The 21838-nt window shown below is 43.5% G+C and overlaps 2 protein-coding genes across 3 annotated transcripts in view; one reads left to right on the top strand and one right to left on the bottom strand.

Moving 5' to 3' along the window:
* Positions 1-14018, top strand: part of LOC141276329 (uncharacterized) — a 34186-nt gene extending 20168 nt beyond the window's left edge. The window contains exons 4-5 of one of the 2 annotated variants that reach the window (XM_073791314.1): positions 3211-3294; positions 12238-14018. The gene's annotated coding sequence lies outside the window, so the exon portion shown is untranslated. The remainder of the gene's footprint in view (positions 1-3210; positions 3295-12237) is intronic. The other variant, XM_073791313.1, reaches the window with a different exon arrangement.
* On the bottom strand, positions 1572-6715 carry LOC101332144 (probable RNA-binding protein 46). The gene is given in 1 exon segment (XM_019943197.3): positions 1572-6715. A coding segment is annotated over 1 exon segment (1458 nt). The 5' UTR covers positions 4076-6715; the 3' UTR covers positions 1572-2617.
* Positions 14019-21838: the final 7820 nt, after the last annotated feature.

Genomic DNA, 21838 nt, shown 5'->3' on the forward strand with positions numbered 1-21838 from the left:
CCTGAAAATCCTAGATAGATTCTAAGCCTCCCTCACGGGCCTGGGTCTGGGCCCTTGGCAGGGGAGCCCCTTTAATCTGAGTGTGCCCAGCCCGGGCTGGCTAGGGCTTTGCTACCGAAAGAGGGCAGCTCTGCTAACGCTGGACTCCCGGGGCGGGGAGTGTGATTCATTCGCCTGAAGGCTCCCACTGCTGGCAAAGTGCTGGCTCAGCGTCAGGGGCCAGGAAATGTTCCACGGGTGAACAAATTAAGACCCTGAATATTTGTGCAAGAGCTGGTGAAAGCGAGGGGTAGAAAGTGATGGAATGAGTTTTAAACAGGGTCAGTCTACCGGGGCACTGACCATTGTTTCGGAAAGGAAGAGTATCTTCTGAAGTTGGCTGATTCTCCCCTGTGAAACTGTGCAGGGCTTCCCAAGGGCTAAACCAGCCAGCAGGGGGAGACTCTACATTTGCTCCGTGGGCTTTTAGCCCTAAGCAAGCTATCCCCCAGTCCCTCTGCTCTTATTTTTTTAAACACCCACTGTACTGAGAGATGCCTCAAACTTTTATTTAAAACAAAGGTTTTTTGTTTTTTTTTAGAAGCATCCTATATTTAACGTCAAAGAATTTGAATTCAAGTACAAAAATTAAACAACACATGATTTCAACATTAAAAACCATAACACTTATTACTCAAAGAACTAGACAATTAATATCAAAAACACAAATGGAGCATACCTATAAAAACCTTAAATACATTAACAGCAAAATTATAATTATTTCCACAACAAACAATTATTAACTAAAATATTTATAGTTATTTTCAAGGACCACAATGGTAGATTGCTTTTTCTTTAGTACTGCATAAAATTTGCATCTTAATCTTTTTGCACTTCATTTCTTCCTACATAATAATTAGATGCTTCTGTTTATATAATTGTTCTAATTGCTAATACAGATAGTGATCCTTGGTAATCAAATCTAGTGTAACCATTGTCTGCAAGTGCTTTAATACTTGTGAAACTCTATTTAGCAAAGTTATAATGAAAAAATTTAATGTAAACTTCTGGGTTCTACTGACCACTCAGGAATCAGAAGTTATTTAAAATCCCCAAAGTTTAAAAAGAACAGCAGTTTGTTATACCTTTATCAAGAGAAATCACTGAGTAACTTTTAAAACTTAGCATTTTTACAAGTTTTACAACAGTAGGTTATTCTGAATTGCGACTGATATTCACTATGTTGAAATAAATATATAATTATCACTTTAAAACCAAATGTACAAACCTGATTCTAAAATAAAACAGTATTTTAATTTGCATGCTTTACAAGGAAAGTTTCATACTCCTGTTTACAATATTTTCTTCAGAAGAATGAGGTCTGATTGGAGATATATAGCCGCTGTCCAACATGGCTGCCATTAGCAAGTGATACTGTTGCTGACAAAGGATAGCTTGGATAAGAATAAAGCCTTGAAGTGTAAGGAAGCACACTGGGAGTCCCAGAAGAGAGGGTAGCACTAACAGGGGAAAGACTATTTACTGAACTGTGACAGAAATTGTAGTCTGTAAATAAATACATAACAATTATGCTTCACATCTTTATGGTTACAAATTTAATTCAAAGAGACAAAGCATTAAAACTATAATCACATAATGTTCTAACATTCAAAATCCTGATGATCTTATATTGCCGGTGAAGACTGTTTCAGCATTCACTGCATTGCAAATCCTGATAGTTTCATCAGTCAGTATTAAGTAAATTGTCACTGACACAATGCTTCAGAGATCTTACTAGAATGCATTCTCGGATATCTGTTTCTTGGATATCTGTTAATTGTTTTGTATCTTTATGATCACCAAAAAAGGGAATCTCTGATTTCTCTTGCTCTATCCACAATGAAGCTCCTTTTAAATTTGGTACTGACACTAAGGGGTCGTCCATGAAGAAAAGATATAAAACAGTGAATTCATATTTGCTTCCTTTTTGAAACTGTACTAGGTATCAAACCAGCAGAAACATTTACCCCTGGACTGCAAAAACTCTCCAATATTTCATTATTTAAATACTAATGTAAACATTTATACAACCCAATAAACCAATTTAACATTAGAATCCTACTGGTACCATAAAACAGTAAGATGAATCATCTTTATAAAATAAACTTCAAGAAACCATTATCAACTTACAGTACAGAAAAATCCAAAAATTAAACCAAATTATTTCTTTAGAAACCAACATTTGAAATATTACTGTTCCACAATAAACATTCATTTTACGTATCAGTAATTTATTGCTTCATTAGTTATAATGTTTACAGATGTGTGTGAGTACTAAAGACCAAATTTGTAAATCCTGTACTTTCCAAAAACTCAACTATGTTCTTTGGTGTAGTGTAAGCCAAGGGTGTGAAAATGACTATGAAGTGATTACTTATAAAATGTACGGTGTTTCTAGGAACAGAAGAAATTAGGTCATCTAATGCACAGGTAAAGTTTTTTCTATATTTTCCTGGTGCTATAAATGAGGGCTAAAAATGAATGTTAACTTAGTGTTGTCATGGGACTTAATATTAAGCCAACAGGAATGAGATCAACTGCAGGAGAATAAGCTCAAGCAACATCAGAAAGGACCTGTTTATTTTCTCCAAATTCTTCTACATAGGTCCAGGCTGAAGAGATTGTGTTCCCTGTCCAAATGAAGTAACGTAAGCTGGGCCGCCAGTTCCTTTGCATCTTCCAATGTAGTACAGAGTTTGTCTGGCATGAAGTAACTCTGGGATCCATTTGCAATAGCAGGAATAACGATTTTATATGCCAAGAGTACTTTCCCATCTTGACTTGTTGTTGAATATAAATAATACTCTGGTGGTGCCCAATTATTTTTGTTGCAGTAATAATCCAAATGCATTACTTCAGAATTGAAATGATTGGATTTTAAAGAATACATACTAATTGGAGTAAGCTTTGTTCCAGGAAAAAATGGATAAGCGCATCTTTCAATTTCGGGGAGGCTTGGGCCATGCTGGCCATTGAGACAAGCTGGAAGAGTTGGTACCATGCCTAGAGTTTTTGGGTGGCTCTCTTCTTTGTTAGCAAACACAATCAGGTTTTCTGAATTGGGGCTGATCTGACCATTAAGATGCTGTCTCCAAGTGTTTTCTTTATTTACAGGTTTTCCCAGTGTTACCTCAATACTTGCTCCATCAATGCATTTTCCATTCATAACAGACATAGCAGCCACTGCATCTTCTCGGTTGAAAAAGTGAACAAAAGCATAATCTCTACGTTTCTTTACTCATTCAACTGCACCAGGTTTGAATTTATTGAATTCTGCTTTAATTGTTTCCTCTGTAGTTGAGATCATTACATTTCATACATAGAGAACTTTAACTCTCTGCGTGGTTTCCTCATCAACCTCTTTCTCTGGGTCAGTCCAATCTACCTGAATGGTATGGCCCTACAGTTTGAAGGTTCCTGGAATTAGTTTTCTCCTAGCCATAGCAGTAGCTCTCTGAGATTCATACTCAACAAACGCAAAACTGTGATTTTTGGTCTTATCAGTTGCGCTTGGGTAAACAATGACATCTACAACTCCTTCTGTAACTTTCTTCATTTCATCCAAGATTTCTTCCTTCTTCTTTTCCTTCAGAATAACTCCAATAAATAATCTGTAATTATCCAAGCTTACACACACACCGATAAACTTCCCTGGTCGCATCTCATAATTATTAAGAATTCTGATGGCTAACTGGGCTTCTTCTTTTGTAGTACACATCACAAAAGCATAACCTCGATTTTCACCACTAAATTCCATCATAAGTCGAAATTCATATATCTTCCCAGCTCTTTCAAATACAGGAACTAATTCATCTTCGTACATATCACGAGGTATTTTTCCTACAAAAACTTCACAGCCTCTAGGTGGAGGTGGACCTTCCCAACCTGGAGGCGAACCACTAAACTTCCTTTGCCCATTTTCTTGAACCATGTTGTATCCAGTCTTTTCCATCAAAGCAAGTAATGCTGCTTCATTCTGAGTACCAGTTCGGACTTTACTGCATCCATTTGTTCCATCTGTATTTTCTTCATTCATGGTTGCAGTTCCCCTCAGGTCTTCAAATGTTGGTCCTAAATGCCTGGGACCAACGACCACAAACCGCCGCCACCGTTTCGGGGCCAGTCGGTGGGAGCGGGGGTCACCGCAGGGGGGAGGGGAGCCCACGTGGAGGAGCTCGCGAGGTCCTCGCGCCTAGCCTGGTCTCCCTTTAATTTATTTTATCTTTGGCTGCATTGGGTCTTCGTTGCTGCGCACCGGCTTTCTCTAGTTGCGGCGAGTGGGAGTTATTCTTCCTTGCGTGCGCATGCTTCTCATTGCGGTGGCTTCTCTTGTTGTGGAGCACAGGCTCTAGGCGCACGGGCTTCAGTAGTTGTGGCACATGGGCTCAGTAGTTGTGGCTCGCAGGCTCTAGAGCACAGGCTCAGTAGTTGCAGCGCATGGGCTTAGTTGCTCTGCGGCATGTGGGATCTTCCTAGATCAGGGCTCGAACCCGTGTCCCCTGCAATGGCAGGCAGATTCTTAACCACTGCGCCACCAGGGAAGCCCTCAAACTTTTATTTAAAACAAAGTGAGAATAAATAAGCAATACAAAACAAAACAAAACAAAAAAAACGTCCAAGCTGAATGAAAGCTTTCTATGTGTGCAGCAAACAGAGACAGACAGCCTACCAAGTCCAGAGGTAGACTGCTCCAACAGATAACAACTCTCCCACTCAGGAAGCTGCCCGGCTAATAGACTTGCCCAGTATGGAAAAGGAAGGCTTTCTAGGGACAAGGAAGGAGGAGCAGAGGCTCTGAGATGGGCAGAAGGTGTTTGGGGGGAAAAGAGAGAAGACTAGGCTTCTTGGAAAGGATTCCTCTTCCCCCTCCATCCTTCAGGCTAGGAGGTCAGATTTGAGCAGAGACTCAAGGCAGGGCCTGAGGATGATCACAAGTCAGATTACCTACCCTGGTGTACTCAGTTTTCCACTACCAGTGGATGTCTGTCCAACCTCTAGATATTTAGATGTGGAAGTGGTACACGCAGGGACCACTATCAGTAAAAGAGGTCTTCTGGGTGGTCTCTAAGGGGTGGGCTTAGGCTTGTACTGCCCCATTCCTACACTCTCAAAGTTCCTGTAGTGACCATAGTGATCATACCATGGGGCACGATCAGCATCTAAGACCAGCTGTAGATGTGGACCAGAGCAACCTCACATGATGCAGCTGGAGGTCAACCCACAACAGATCATTGGAGCAAAAAATGACCCTCGTTAGCAACATTATCTGTCCCCTGCACTGGTAACAGGACATATCATTATATGGCATCTTTCACTAAAGTGGTTCCTCGTGCTTTTTATCTCCCCTTCTCCAAAATTCTCCTCCTCTGTATTGTCAATCTTCTTTGGTAGTGTCATCATTCACAAAATCACCTAAAGAAGAAATTTTCTAGTTATTTTTTGCTCTTTCTCCACCAACCACATTCTGGCCCAGCCAAGAAATCCTGATTATCCTCTCAAATAATCTCTATCCTCTCTCCTCCACAGCCACTAGTTAGTACACATCTGGATGGCTGCTGGCTTCTGTCTTCTCTAATTCCATCCTCATCACTGATTCTAGATGCTCTAAAAGTCATATTTGATCATGGAGCCTCCCATGCTTAAAAACCATTGGTAGCTCCCCAGGGCCTGTAGAATATGAGGCTGCATTGCTTTTGGGAACCAGGCAGGGTATAGATAAATGAATGAGTGAATGAATAGAAACAAAGAGATGGGGAAGAGGAATTGGGGGTAAGAGAGTTTTATTGAATTCCTGTCATGGGGGAGACCACCCACCGTAATCCTGTAAGCTCTACTATGCCCTGTAGTTGAATTCCAGTCCACACAAGGGGATAAAAATTGTATTTAAAATCTTTTATTCCTCGATTCATGCCACCCCGCCAGGCATGCTTCCAATTTCCTTCCTCACTCTTCTTATAGATTCCAAAAGCACTTCACACTGCTTCCCTGAGACCCACATGAGTGAGAAATGAAGTGCCATGTGGTCAGCTCCATGTAGCCTAGCAGACTGTCCCCCAGGGTGTCTTTCTGTAGTTAGTTGGGCGGGTGCAAAATTCTAACCAATTTTCCCTTCTAGCCCTGCCTAGCCTCTTGCTAGAGAGAAGAATGTGGTCTTAGAAGGGGAGAAATATTTCCTCTTTTAACACAGTCCCTTGTCTTATACTCACCTTAGAAAATGACCACTTTTTCTGAACACTCACACACAAACACACACACACACACACTGCTTAGCTTCCTATAAAAACTGCTGTTATTGTGTTTTTGTCCTTAAGATCTGCATTTTGGGGGTGGTTGGCCCTAGCTGCTGCACTTGACAGGAGCTGACAAGTAACCACTTGTGGGTGTCACAGATGCTGTGACTGGACTGTCTCAGGGATGAGGTGATGAGAAGCTGGTTTGGTGTTTGTGCACCCAGGCAACCGTCATGTTTACTTACTGTCTCTTTGGTAGGCTTCCAAACCAGCTGCACCACACCCGTTAACACTGGGCTCCACACTGGCTACTGACGGGTTCTCCTGCCAGTTGTGAGGAATTACTACTTTTCACTTGAGAAACTGTGGTTTCATTGGAGGAGTAGTTTTACAGACACACATCAGAATTTCGCCTGACAAAAATCCTAAATGCCCAACAAGGCGGTGTCCTGGTTGGGTGTGTCCTGCTCCCAATCAGACTGTCTGCTCCTCTGCTTGAGAGGCTGATATATATTGTGTTTATCAACCCATTTGGATCTGTTGAGATCCTACTGTGTGTTTGGCATGGATCTAGACCTCAGGAACCCAAAGATAAATAAGGTATGGTCGGCCAAGAGTGATAACTAGGTGAATAGGTGAATATATTGCAGGGCCATAGGGCTAGAAAAGCAGGCAGAGGTAAAGTGCTATGGGAGCACAGAGGAGGTGGAGGGCAACTGGGGACAGTTTGTGGAATGGAGGATATTTGAGCTGGGTGTAAAAGGCAAAGAAGAACGTTTGAAGAAGAACAGCACATGCCAGGCACTGTGCTTGGTGCTTTACCTCCATTGACTCATAGGAGTGCTCACAACAGCCCTGTGAGAAGGAACTATTATTACCCCCATTTTATAGATGAAGAAGCAGAGGCTTCTGGAGGGTAAGTCACTTGCCTAAGGTCACATACCTAGTAAGTCAAGAAGCTGGGATGTAAGATATTGCCATGTGTGTAGTACACACTCAGTAATCATTTGATATTATTATTTTATTATTATAATTATTAAGCCCAGGGCTACTGCCTCTAAAGCCCATGTCCCTGAGACAGTATTATCATGGCTCCAGCAGCATGTGAAAGAAGCGAATGTCTGAGTCTTACACTGGGTCACTAAGGCATGAGTCCTTTTTGGTGGCAGTCTTAAGGTTCTGAGTCAAAACTTGGAGCCTTGCTAAATTATGAAGAAGGCAGACTTGGTCTTTGGATTCCATAGGTCATAGGAGTGCCCCTGACCCCCTTATGCACTCCTCTTCCTTCAGGCTCCTTCTTCTACTCTTTCCCCATTTCTGAAAAATCTATTTCTTGATAAAGGATCAGACCGTTCAAGTCCAAACCTTAGAACTTGAAACGTGGAGAAAGCCATGGAGATCATTTGGTTTAGATCCTTGATTTTACAGATGCAAAAACTGAGGCTGAATTAACCAAGTTTCTTCTTGCTTCAAGAGACGTAACCCAATTTAAACTATCTCAAGTGAAAAAGGGAGTTACATTAGCTTTCAGGGGTGGAACTAGCTTCAAGGACGAAAAACAAATGTCATTAGTTTATTTGTGCTCTCTTTTTAATCTCAGATCTTTTGTCTCTGCTTCAAAATGTGATGTCTTCAATTGTTCCTGGTACAACTGGAATTCTTTTTTTATGGTTGGTAGAGAATATGGCCAGAGAAAACCCCAGGCTACATCATTCCATGTTAGTGATTTCAGATGAAAGAGAGAACTTCTGTCTCCTTGTTTCAGTATATATAAATCCCAGGGAAAGACTCTGATTGCCCTAGCTTGGGTCACATGGCTACTTCTTGGACCAATCACTGTGGCCAACTGGATGTGCTGTGATGATTGATGACCTGGGTCTCATGTTAGCCCAGTGTGGGGTGGGGTGGGGATGGCAGGTATTATGGAGAGTGACCTTACCAGAATCATGTGTGCTTTTATAGAGGGAGGAGGGTTGCTCTCACCAGAAGGGCAGTGAGGTAATCAGCCTTCTAGGTTACCAGAGATCACCACTTCCTGATGTCTAGGCCTTCATGTAATCCCCTCCCCTTGAGTGTGAGCTTGACCTAGCGATTCACTTCTAATGAATAGAATATGGCAAAAGTGATGGGATATTCCTTCTGACATTATTTTACTAAAGTCTGTGATTCCCCCTTTTTCCCTTGCTCACTCGGATGAAGCCAGCTCCCATGTTATAAGCTGCCCTGTGGAAAGGCTCATGTGGCAAGAAACTGAGGACCACCTCTGGCCAATAGCTAGTAAGGAACTAAGACCCTCAATCCAATAGCCCACAAGGACCTGAGTCCTGCCAATAACCACTGACAGAGCTTGGTAGTGGATGTTTCCCACCTGAACCTTGAGTGAGGGCAGCCCTGGCCGACTCCTTGATTGCAGCCTGTGAGAGACCCTGAGCTGGACAATCCAGCTAAGCTACACTCACATTCCTGACCCATAGGAACTGTGAGGTCATCAATGTACATTGCTTTAAGCTGCTAAGTTTCAGAGTAATTTGTTATGCAGCAACAGAAAACTTAAACAGGGAGGAAGGACATTCAGCAGACAGAAAAAATACACAGATATCCGCTGTAGAACCTACTAGTACACAAAACACCATCATTGTTCTGGTTTCTGAATGTCCTGAGCTTTCCTTATCAGACTTTCCCTGCCAGCTCTGTCTTCCTGCCTGCCTGTGTTACCCTTTCATTCTTCATAACTTTTATTTCTTTCCATTCTCCTTGCCTTTGTGAGAGCCAGCAGGAAAGGGAAAGGAACAGGGAAGAGACATATGTTGAGAAACTAACAATAATGAGGGCCTACTATGTGTCAAGCACTTTGCAGCCCACTTTCCATGACTCGTCTCATTTAATCATCTCCCCAAACCCCATGAGGCTGGTTTTACTAGTTCTATTTCATAGATAAGAAAATTGAAGCATGGAGAGTTGACATAACTTTCTCAAGATCACTTATCAGGAAAGTGGCAGTGATGGGACACAAGCAAAGCATGTTGGTTCCACTGCAGCACGCTGCCTCCTGGCATGCAGGTAATTGTTCTTATACAATAATAGGTCCACTTGTTCCTGCTGATGGGGCACGGAGCTAACTCCAACATTAGGCCTTCATTCAGAGAGGGCTGACCAGTTTGATTGTACAGCTTTGACAGAATTACTCTGTTCTTTTCTTTCTGTGCCAACAGGTAAATTTCTAACCAGAACTGCTGCCAGCTAAACAAATCCCTTGGGGAAGGAATCCCTTCTTCACTCTCCAAGTCAGATGGCTTCTGTGTTAAGCCAAAGGCTGAATGTGCCAGGGAGGATGCAGTGCCACCTGCTCCCACGGGTGCCTGCAACAGCCCACCCCAGTGGAGGGGGACAACCAGGAATTTTGGGGCCCAGAGAGATTGTCCCAGGCCTACTAACCAAGAAGCGGGAGCCCTCAGCCTTGGCTTCTGCCACAGCAAATGGGACACATGATGGAGTGGAGGGGTTCTATTTGCAGATATAACTCTGATTCCTTCACCAAGATGGCACCATAAAGCCTCATCAGCTGAACAAGAGAAACCAAGAACAGAGACTAGACTGTAGGCCTAGTTTCAGAGACAGAGAAAAGCAATTTCCCTGAAATGCCATTCTGAGCCATGTGAGTCATAGCTGAACTGCCAAGGGAAGCATTTTTAGAACATCACAGAGGGGACAGTCATAGGCCTAAGCCTTTAAAGAACTACATTTTTTTAAACATCAACTGCTTTTTCCCTGGAGGGAGTCCTTCTAATAGGGAGTATAGAAATGGATAATTAATAATTGTGATATTGAGAAAGTGGCCTGAAAAAGGAAAACAATTACATGGAACCAGCTTCTCATCCAAGACATGCCTCTTCCCTCCCTGCTTTGCTCTGATCTAGGGATGCAGTGATGCTTAGCTCAAGTTTCCAGACCCCAGCTCTCACAGTCCTTACCAACTTACACTTGCATTTCATCATCAGTCTGATTTATAGAGCTGAGAGTCACGTTTTATCAGGGAACCACTAACGTGGAAATGTATCACAAATTCTTTTTCCTCCATTTGTATTTTCAATATTCTGTGTTAATTACCATAATCTTTTCCTCATGACAAACACGTGATGTATTTGTGCGTGTACCAGTATTGAGCACATACCTTCTGTGTACCAGTAGCCTAATTAGAAAAATATGGGGGGAAGGAATTGGATGTATTAGATTTGAAGGCAGAACTGCCTCCACATTTCTGGACAAGTCACTCATTTTCAGTTTCCACCCTTTGTTTAAGTATTTCTCCCAGGCTCATCTTCCATCTCCACTGCCCCTGAATTCCAAGCTTTTTCTGTCCCTGCTCGTTGGGCTGTTCTGCTGCCTCCTTCAGATTCTCCAAGGTCCCCGCTCTGCTGGGACTATGACCTGCTGAGGCCACATCTTCTCAATACTGTAGCTGACCCCAGAATGGATGAGATACTTTTTGCTCAGCTCCTGCAGCTGGGGGTGTTCTTGTCAGGCTCACTTTCCAAGAGTTGCTAATAATGAGAACCATCGTTGCGCGCTTAGTATACGCTAGGCTCGTGCTAAGCTCTTTATGTACTTTGTTTTCATTAATCCTCACAAGAAGCTTGTCCCTCTGGTCATCCTCCTTTACAAATGCAAACACTGTGGAACAGAGATGTTAAATAACATGCCCAGAGGCGCAAATCTAGTAGTGGTGCTGGAGGTTGAATGCCGTCAACTGGCTCCAAAGCCCCTATTCTGCACCGTGATGCTATTGGTTGGTTCCAGATCTTAGTCCATTTCCTGAAGGGTCCTTTGGGTCCTAGTTGTTTGGGTCAGGTACAGCTGTATCGTGGGATAAGACAGGTATTCAATAAATTCTATTGAAGGAGCTAGTGTTGAACATCCACTGGGGGTGCAAAGCACTGTTAACTAGCAAACCGGGGGTGTGGGTTTTGGTGTGGAGATGAAGCATGCTAATCTTTCATTGAATGATTGGGAAGGCAATCCTTTTGCTTGCAAGTAGATCTGACCTGCGACAAAATTATGAGGTCTCTGTGTGTCCCATTGTCTGGCACTTCTTGAACTCGGTTCTGTTCTGTCTTCAACTTAGCTGGTTTTTCCTTCTCCTCCACCCTGTATTTTCTCTCTGTGCTCTCCACCCAGCACTTCACTCAGAAATAGGTCACATGCACCCCAGTGCATCTTTGTTGTAAGCCTTATCTTCAGATTATCCAGGAGTGCATTCTTTAACATTTATTTAACCACCTGGCTCTGGAGAGGCCGTGATGAGTCATGGTGTCCCCAACTTCACTGAGCTTATACTTTGGTAGGTGAAGGCTGACATGAGTTCGTATAATAAGATACAATGAAATGAGAACTCTAAAGGGGAATACATAATATAAGGTAGGACCCCAAGCTGATTAATAAAAGGCATTGTTATTTTCTGGGGTGATGGAAATATTATAAATCTTGATTGGAATATTGGTTGCATAGGGAATATGTATCTTCAAAGCTCATCAAATTGTGCACTGAAGACCTGTACGTTTCTTTGTGTGTAAATATTACCTGAGTAAAACCTGTGTTTTGTTTTTTGTGTAAGAAATGAAAAAAGAATCATCAGTAAGCAGACACAGAGTCATTCCCAAGTGCCATTTGGTCAGTCATCTAAGAGCCATTCATTCAGCAAATAGTTATTGAGCACCTAATATGTACTAGGACTGTCCTAGAATCCATCAGTGAGGAGACAAACGTCCCTGTCTTCATGAAGCTTACATTTTACCAGGACCCTTTGGGGGCAGGGGAGAGAGAGATTTCCCCTGGTCTCAGCTGGAGTGCCGGGATGCTCTGATTTCAGATGGCCCTGTGATCTATGAAAAAGGGGGATTAGTGAAAAAGACTCACAAAGCAGGAAACAAGAAGTCGTCACAAGCTTCATAGCCTAGAGCTTCTCTTTCAGGTGGAGCCCAGAGAAGAGTCTGCAAATCTTCCAGCCCCAACTCCAGAGTCTCCTGGTGACTTTCGGGGGGCAGCATCCACATCACGTCCCACCAGCCACACCATGGGCTGAGAAGACAGCGCCTCCACCAGAGGGCCTGGGCTCCCTTCCTGCGCATCTGCAAACAGGGCGTGGGCTCTGGCCAAAGCCCCAAACCAGAAGGTGGAAACTTTTGCTGAGCACTGGGAGAGGCGGGGAGGTGTTGGTGTTTTAGAAACCAAACCTATGTCCTTAGAAACACCGCAGAAGGGCTCGGCAGAGCAGCCGGGAGTTGGATGGTGCTGCAGTGAATCACAGAAACTCCAGGGAAGAAGAGGCCATCAGAGAGGGGAGGCAGACTCTTTTTTTTTTTTTTTTTTTTTTTTTTTTTTTTTTTTTGGTATGCGGGCCTCTCACTGCCGTGGCCTCCCCCGCCCCGGAGCACAGGCTCCGGACGCGCAGGCTCAGCGGCCATGGCTCACGGGCCCAGCCGCCCCGCGGCATGTGAGACCCTCCCAGACCAGGCACGAACCCGCGTCCCCCGCATCGGCAGGCGGACTCCCAACCACTGCGCCACCAGGGAAGCCCGAGGCAGGCTCTTTTGAAGTTTCAAAATCTTTATTAAATAAAAGATCCAAGAGGCCTTGATCATAGAGCAAAGTTTAATAACGTTATATATAATAAAGGAAAATGAAGCAACAATAGCTATTGTTAGTTAAAAATGACCTAAGTGACGTATAATCTTTGAATTTACAAAGATAGCACAACTTATGCAATAAATCATATTTGCAGTTAGTCTTTTTTTCAGTAGCAACAATAAGATGATTTTACAGGGGTAGATTTGGGGTTGCAGTTTGTGAGACTTGTCATAACATTTCTCAGCTCTCTTTCCAATTTTTGCTCTTCCTATACCTTTTTTTTTTTTTTTTTTGTCATTTAGTTGACCACAGTCACATTGTCTGCTTTCTCTTCCATTTTTGAAAACATATAAAACTTCCAAGTGATACGGGAACTTCATTTGGAAGTTGAATAAGTGAAAAGAATTAAATTCAGAAAGTTTCCTTAAACCTAAAAACATGGAAAACTTCAGCAATGTTACGAAAATGACCAAAATGCCCCAATGACCCGAGGAATAAGCGAGCATCCAAGTTCTTCTGCAGAACATCGGAACCCTTCTCCAGAGGTGGTCTCATCCACTGGTTTGCCCAGCGCAGCATGCTGCACCGCAAGGGGAAAGAAACAGAAGAAAAGTCACAGTTCAGAGAGATCAACACACTTTTGGAATTTGGAAAGCTGATGTATTTTTGCAGGAATTGCCAAATTTTTCTGTAAAGGTCTGGATAGTAAATGGTTCAGGCATTGTGGGTTACTGTGGGCTCCGTCAAAATTGTTCAACGCTGCCATTATCACAGGAACGCCGCCAAAGACAATATGGGCATGGCTGTGTTCCAATAAAACTTTATTTACAAAAACAGGCATGGGTTGGATTTAACCCACAGGCCGTTTGCCAGTCTCTGGATTATTGGTTCCATGGCAGCAGGCCAGAGACAACTCCAAACAGGAGTTGGGGAAGAAGGGCTGAACAATGGAGTCAGGGACTGCTATGTTCACTAGCATTTCCTTTTCCTTATGGACATGTAGGTGGCCTATATTTTCCCAGCCTCTCTCATAGTTAGGTGGGGCTACGTGACTGAGTTCTGAATGCTAGTGGCATATGAACGGAAATAAAGTCTGCCATTTTCAGGCCTGGATTCTTAACAACATCCCAGGAGATCTCCGTGTTCTCACTTGCTCTTCCCTTATCTGCTGGCTGGGTACAGAGGATCCGGTGGAGAACTCTGAGACGCTGGAAGTAAGATATGCCAAGTGGCAAGAGCACTTGGTAGAAGAAACCTAGGTTCCCAGATAACAGGGTGGAGCACAGCTTCCTTGCCAACACCCTTGAACTTTGACAGGAAGTGGGCATTAAATTTTTATTTTGCAAATCACTGAGAATTGGGGGCCTGTTGATAGAGCAGCCAGGGTTATCGACTGTAATACAGAATCCAAGGATCATGTTACTTTGTGGTACAGCAACTCCCCTCTGAAAACCCAGACATTGAATACAACATGCACTTTTGAACCTGTGGTGAGGGTGGGATTGAAATCAGCAGAATTTTTTGAATTTGGGGATTAAAAAAAAAACAGTCAGAACCTGAGATCCTGCCCTAACTGCAAATTCAGGAGTCTTTTAAAAGGAGTTTTCAAATGTTTTGTGTAAAATGAATCTATCTGATTTTCATAGAAGCTTTGTGAGCAAGGGTATTCATTAGAGCTCTTCAGTTATGAGAAGCCGAGACCATTTAAGCTAGCATGAGTAAAATTGGGGAATTTATGGTAAAAAGATAAAAGCATTTCCTTAGACTTGAAGATAGGCATAAAGCTCAGCCTCAGGCCAGGCCAGGCCAGGGTTCAGGAACTGGAAATCCGTCAGGATTGTCTCTCAGCTCTGCCTCTCCCGGCAAGCTGCTCTGTTCTTCTGTAGCCCAGCTTCTTCTCTGGCCAGCTTCCTTTCTGGCCAAGCCCAGAAACTAAGGTTTTTCATTTCTTCCTTTCAAAAAATCAACCCATTCATCTGTCGATGGACATTTAGGTTGCTTCCATGTCCTAGCTATTGTAAATAGAGCTGCCATGAACATTGTGGTACATGACTCTTTTTGAATTATGGTTTTCTCAGGGTATATGCCCAGGGGTGGGATTGCTGGGTCATATGGTAGTCCTATTTTTAGTTCTTTAAGGAACCACCATACTGTTCTCCATAGTAGCTGTATCAATTTACATTCCCACCAACAGTGCAAGAGGGTTCCCTTTTCTCCACACCCTCTCCAGCATTTACTGTTTGTAGATTTTTTGATGATGGCCATTCTGACCAGTGTGAGCTGATACCTCACTGTAGTTTTAATTTGCATTTCCTAATGATTAGTGATGTTGAGCATCCTTTCATGTGTTTGTTGTCAGTCTGTATATCTTTGGAGAAATGTCTATTTAGATCTTCTGCCCATTTTTGGATTGGGTTGGTTTTTTTTTTGATATTGAGCTGCATGAGTTGCTTGTATATTTTGGAAATTAATCCTTTGTCAGTTGATTCATTTGCAAATATTTTCTCCCATTCTGAGGGTTGTCTTTTCATCTTGCTTATGGTTTCCTCTGCGGTGCAAAAGCTTTTAAATTTCATTAGGTCCCATTTGTTTATTTTTGTTTTTATTTGCATTACTCTAGGAGGTGGGTCAAAAAGGATCTTGCTGTGATTTATGTCATAGAGTGTTCTGCCTATGTTTTCCTCTAAGAGTTTTATAGTGTCTGGCCTTACATTGACAGATGAATGGATAAAGATGTGGCACATATATACAATGGAATATTACTCAGCCATAAAAAGAAACGAAATTGAGTTATTTGTAGTGAGGTGGGTGGACCTCGAGACTGTCATACAGAGTGAAGTAAGTCAGAAAGAGGAAAACAAATACCGTATGCTAACACATATATATGGAATCTAAAAAAAAAAAAAAGTTCTGATGAACCTAGTGGCAGGACAGGAATAAAGATGCAAACGTAGAGAATGGACTTGAGGACATGGTGGGGGTGGGGAAGGGAAGCTGGGACGAAGTGAGAGAGTAACATTGACATACATACACTACCAAATGTAAAATAGATAGCTAGTGGGAAGCAGCAGCATAGCACAGGGAGATAAGCTCAGTGCTTTGTGACCACCTAGAGGGGTGGGATAGGGAGGGTGGGAGGGAGGCCCAAGAGGGAGGGGATATGGGGACATATGTATACATACAGCTGATTCACTTTGTTATACAGCAGAAACTAACACAACATTGTAAAGCAATTATACTCTAGTAAAAAAATAAAATAAAAAGGTTGGGATGTATTAATAAAAAGAGTAAAGTTAAAAAAAAAAAAAATCAACCCAGACTGAGCCTGAACCTCCTGGTGCTTATTCTAAAATCCCAGGAGAGGAAGTCTGATTGTGCCTGGGTGAGGGTGGTGTCCACTCCCAGTCCAACCAGCTGTGGCCACGGGATATAAACATGGCCCATCCTGGGGCAACTCCCCATGCAGGTAGACAGGGCAGATATGTTTTCCTCTTTTCATACGATTAGACATACAGGCAGGGCAGACGTTCCCACAAGGGAAGTGTGGCACAGAGACGTTAATGACTTTCTGAAAGCCACCCAGACGCCTCAGCAGGGCTGGTACCACAGCCACCCTTTCTCTTCATCCCATTGTTCCATCTCTCACCACAGGTATCCTGCTTTCCACACAAATTAGTAATGCCTTTTGATATTTAACAAAAGTATAGCCTTCTCCAAAAGCAGGTCTTGCTTTCCCTACTGCCCTGCCAAAGCTTTTGCTTGGTTTGTCATGACAAGCAGGAATAGGGTGTGGGAGAAAGAGGCAGGAGGGCCACGGGTTTCAGCACTGCAAGGTGCTTTGTAGACTAAAACGTTTGGAGAGCCTCTGGTATAACTCACCTTCTGGACTCTAGACTGAAAATTACCTAAGTAGTATGGTTAGTACTATTTGTACTATAGTACTAAATAATACAATTAAAAATTTAAAAAAATTGTACAAGTATTAATAAACCAAAAGTTCTGGTGGACAGGAATCTTATCTCTCAGTACCAACCTAGCACAGGCCTTGATACCTAGTAGTTACTCAATACATATTTGTTGAAAGATTGAATGTATTTATGTTTCCTGAAGAAAAATTAATTTAAAAAAAGAAAGAAAAGAAAAATTAGAACGTACTGAGCAGTAAAAGGAAGACAATAAAATTTACACATAATCCCACAACTACCTCTTGAAATGTGTCCTTCATACATTTTTACAAAAATAAGATTTTATGGTACATACTATTTTGTTTGTTTCCTTCCTTCCTCTCCCTCTCCCCCCACCTTTCTTTTCTCCTTTCTTTCATTTTACAATATTTTGGGGCATCACTTGTAGTGGCAGCCTAGGTAAGATTCATCTTATGATCACACTTATTTATTGAAGCTGCTCTCCTTTAAGTTGTTTCCAGCTTTTTCCCTATTCTAAACAGGCTGTAACGTATTCCCTGGCACCTCAGTCTTTAGGCATATCTTAGACTGTTTCCTTGGGGTAAGTTCCTGGAAGTGGAATTCCCAGCTCAAATGGCAGATGCACTTTTGATGCTTTTGATACTTTTTGCCAAATGTCTTGCCAACCAGGCTCTCCAATGCACGCTTCTTCTAACGCTGTTTGAGAGTGTCTCTTTTTAAAGGTCTGATTTTTAAGAAGTGTTCTCTTCTGCTTTATCAAATGCTTTTAGGAAGCCTGTCTGTTCTTCCTGTCCAGGTGAGACTCCTGACTGGAAAGACTGGCCCGGGCATCTTGGTGCTTCAGGAGGCTGTGTGCTGGCAAGTCCGTGGGAAGCTTGTCAGGAGGGCTTTAATCTGGAACAGCCTCTTGGCCCATCAGCTGCCCTTTGCATTTCAGAAAAGGAACAGAAGAAAGGAAGTCTCAGTGTCCACACTCTCTGAAGCTTACAAAGTGTTGTTTGACAAGCAGAGAGATTTCTTTTTACAGTGTTTTCAGCAGAAATTGAACCCTTTTGAGACCAGAGGCCACAGGATACTATGGCTACAGGTATTTCTCGTTGATCAAGTGAGTGTAGCGTGAGTCCGAGGACCACACAAGGCTGCCACCTGGCTCCTTCCCACCTGGGAATGGAGGTGAGCCTGAGTCCTGCTTGGGCCAAAGCCCTAGATGACGAGGCTCATCACCAATGACCTGAGAATCACCAATGAACTGAGAGCCAGAATGTGTTACGCCTGATGACAAAGCCTACATCTTTAAAAATAATTTTTTAACATCTTTATTGGAGTATAATTGCTTTACAATGGTGTGTTAGTTTCTGCTTTATAACAAAATGAATCAGCTATACATAAACATATATCCCCATATCTCCTCCCTCTTGTGTCTCCCTCCCACCCTCCCTATCCCACCCCTCTAGGTGGACACAAAGCACCGAGCTGATCTCCCTGTGCTATGTGTCTGCTTCCCACTAGCTATCTGTTTTACGTTTGGTAGTATATATAAGTCCATGCCACTCTCTCACTTCGTCCCAGCTTATCCTTCCCCCGCCCTGTGTCCTCAAGTCCATTCTCTCTGTCTGCGTCTTTATTCCTGTCCTGCCCCTAGGTTCTTCAGAACCTTTTTTTTTTTTTTTAGATTCCATATATATATATGTGTTAGCATACGGTATTTGTTTTTCTCTTTCTGACTTACTTCACTCTGTATGACAGTCTCTAGGTCCACCCACCTCACTACAAATAACTCAATTTCGTTTCTTTTTATGGTCAAAGCCTACATCTTAATGCACACTCACACTGAGGATAATTTAATCATCACAGTGACCAAAATCAAGGCCACAGAAACAGTTCATAACATGTATGAGGTGTCCTAGGTCACACAGCTAGAAACTGGCAGTTTCAAAAGGGGGAATCAGTCTCCTGAACCTTTGTTTGGCTTTCCCACTGCCCTGTGCTGAATATGCTCATCCTCTCTATCCCTGATTACACCATCTTCAACAGAACAAACTCCAGAATGAGAACGCTAGGTCCATTTATTGAGTGCTTACTGCCAGGGTGACTGGTGACTTTCTAAACAACGGAGGCTCCATCAGCCTGGATCTTTGAATGAAGATGATGCAGAGTCCAACACTCTCCACCGACCTGAGAGAGACATGTAGTGATGAGCATGATGTAAACCTTTGTGTTTTCAGTCACTAAAACTCAAGGGCTGTTTATGGCTGCAGCACACGGTCTAAAGTGAAGAGGGCCGGGGGGGTGGGTGGGCTGCGATGGAGAGAAAGTTCCCTAGCAGCAGAGCCAAGCCAGGTTCCGCTTGGCCTTGGTGTCTACTACTACCCACAACTCCCACATTAAATTACTGGTCTGTTATTGGAAGGAGGACGCTCATCCTCTTGGGCGTGTGGTAGTGAAGAGGAGGCCAGAAACTGGAGGGTCTGGCTGTGAGGACAAGAGTCTACCTCGCAGAACCATGCATGCCCCAATAGCAGGTATGTGGCACTGCAGAACTCAGTGCCCTCTCTCTGTTCTCCTCAGCCTTCGTGATGGTCACAGATGCCGCAGGCTTGACTCTGCAGTTCAGCCTCAGTTCAGCTTCCTGCCCGCCAGGGAGCCAAATACACGCACTGTCCCTCCTCCACATGGACGGTTCAGGTACCTGCTTCAGCGTATGAGTGCGATCCCAATACATTTAGGGGAACTTGGGGTCCAGCATCCTCATCCTCCTTATTGTCCCCACTCCATTCCTCTCATGGTCCATATTCCCATTTGCTGACCTAATATGGGGGCCCTTAGGGACTCTTGCCCTTCCCCATTTCATAGGGATGAGCAGTCCTCTGCAAGGTGGAGAATCTCAGGACCCATGGGTGAGTCATCCCTGCAAGCCAACGGCTGTTGGGAGTGTGGGTGGTGGGCATGCCTCGCAAAGTTGGCCTTTGGCACCTGTCTTTGGATAACCATGTCATTCTTAGATACCACAGATGATCAATTTATCTCTATTCACTTAAAACATACTTTCTGCTGGAAACAGCTCTATGGATCTGAACTGCCTGCAATTCTTCCATCAGACTACTGTATTTGCATACAGCCTCCCAAGGTCACCAGACAGTACTTCATCTCAGCCCTTCTCTGAGATGCCCAAAGTACAGTACTTCATCTCAGCCCTTCTCTGAGATGCCCCTTTTGGGCATCTAACTAAATTGAATAGGCCCTTCTCTATTTCTGCATCTTTTTTCCTTATGCTTGAAGCAAAATACAATTTCTTGGAAGGTTGCCTTCATTATCCTCCCTAAACTGGGATAATCCCTGGAAAACACGTGAAGTATCTGGAGTGCCCAGCTTCCTGCCTTTCAGTGCCTCTCCAGCAGCCTCGGAAACTCCCATCTCACCTCTACTTCTCATGCTGCCTTCTCCTGCTCCTGGTTTTTCTCCTGCAGAGTCCTGGCCTAGGAAGCAGGATTATGGCAAACTGTGATTTTAAGCAGTTGACTTAATCTCCCTGGGCCTTAGTTTTCTAAAATGGCAATATCGGATCACCTTAAGAATGATCTATGTCTGCTGTCGGTTCCCTCTCTCGCCTCAGAACCATCCTTCCAAGTCCCAGTCCTGCAGGGCGAATATGCTGTCCTTCCAGACATTTTCTTTGAATTCTTCCCAAGTGCTTTCTAGAGGGAGGGCCACGTCTCCAGAGTGACTCTCCTGGTGGGAACAGCACACCCTGCATCAGGTGGGTGAGTGATGGTGTGGAGCCTGACTTTGTGGTGTCCACCACTCATTGCAAACAAGCAGCCGCCCAGAACTTGCTAGTCTCAGTGGTGCTCTCCTGGTATAGACACCCCACTTGTACAACTTCATGCATAAGTAGAAGTTTTCCCTCTTTTAGGCCATGGGTGGAGTGGGCTGGACCTTGATCCTATTGCAGTGTGAACACAGATCAACTTGCTCTTTAACTTTCATGGTGGTGTCTCATATACAGAGTTGTTCATAAAAGCCTGTTCAGAGCACTCCATCCTACCCTTCTGACCTAAAAAGTGTCCAGTGTTTTGTTCCTTGCTTAACCAGGGAGTTACTTTTTCTGGGAAAGAGAAAATCTGGCCCCTTTCTCCTCTAGAGCCCTGGGTGGTTTGTCATAGGTTCTAGAATGGCTTCAAAATAGAAGTGTGTGCTCTTTGGGTTAAAGATGGAAGCCATTCAGGTGAATGGAAGGCAGTCTGAACCCCGGCGAATGCAAACCGTCTCATAGTCTCACATTTGCAAATGGCTGAACGTCTACCCAGAAAGTAGGATGTGACAGCCTGGTTGAATAATCAAAGCAGGAGCCTGCCCAGTGAGGAAAACCATAAAAAATGTAAATGAACAACCCCCCTCCCCACAAAACACCGTAACAAACAAAAAACAAAACAAAACCTAGAAAACCCAAACAACAACAGTAACAAGACGGGATGATTAGTAAGGCTCTCAGGATTCCCCAGAATCACAGCCGAGCAAGCTCATTCAGGCCTAAGTGGTTGTTTTGCCTCTAGCAGTAGCTGCTGGTGACCCTCCCTTCCTGAACTGATTCCTGCCCAGTGTCCTGGGAGAGCCCTGCTCAGGATCCCAGCAAGCAGTGAAGAGCAAAGCCACACCGTGGACAAGCCCCCTGAGTGCTCTGGACTTGTTTTTCTCATCGGCAACAAGAGAACCTTGCCAGCTCCACTATTCAGGTAGCCTCAGAACTGCTAAGCTGAGGTCCAGAGTATAAAACATCAGGTGAGGGAGACGTCACTCTGATGTAGTTCTAACAGCAACCATTTATGGAGCTCTTATTACACACCGGGCACTCTGCCTTATGAACCTTCTTTTGCTTAATCCTTACGAGTGTCTTGCAAAGAAGATTTGTGCAACCCCATGTTACAGAAGAGAAAAATGAGGGTCAGACTTGTCAAAACTTATACAAAGAGATCATAGAGCTGGTAAGTGGTGGGATCTTAGAGCTGGTAAGGCCCTTCT

The sequence above is a fragment of the Tursiops truncatus genome, chromosome 14, assembly GCF_011762595.2.
Source record: "Tursiops truncatus isolate mTurTru1 chromosome 14, mTurTru1.mat.Y, whole genome shotgun sequence".
NCBI lineage: Eukaryota > Metazoa > Chordata > Mammalia > Artiodactyla > Delphinidae > Tursiops > Tursiops truncatus.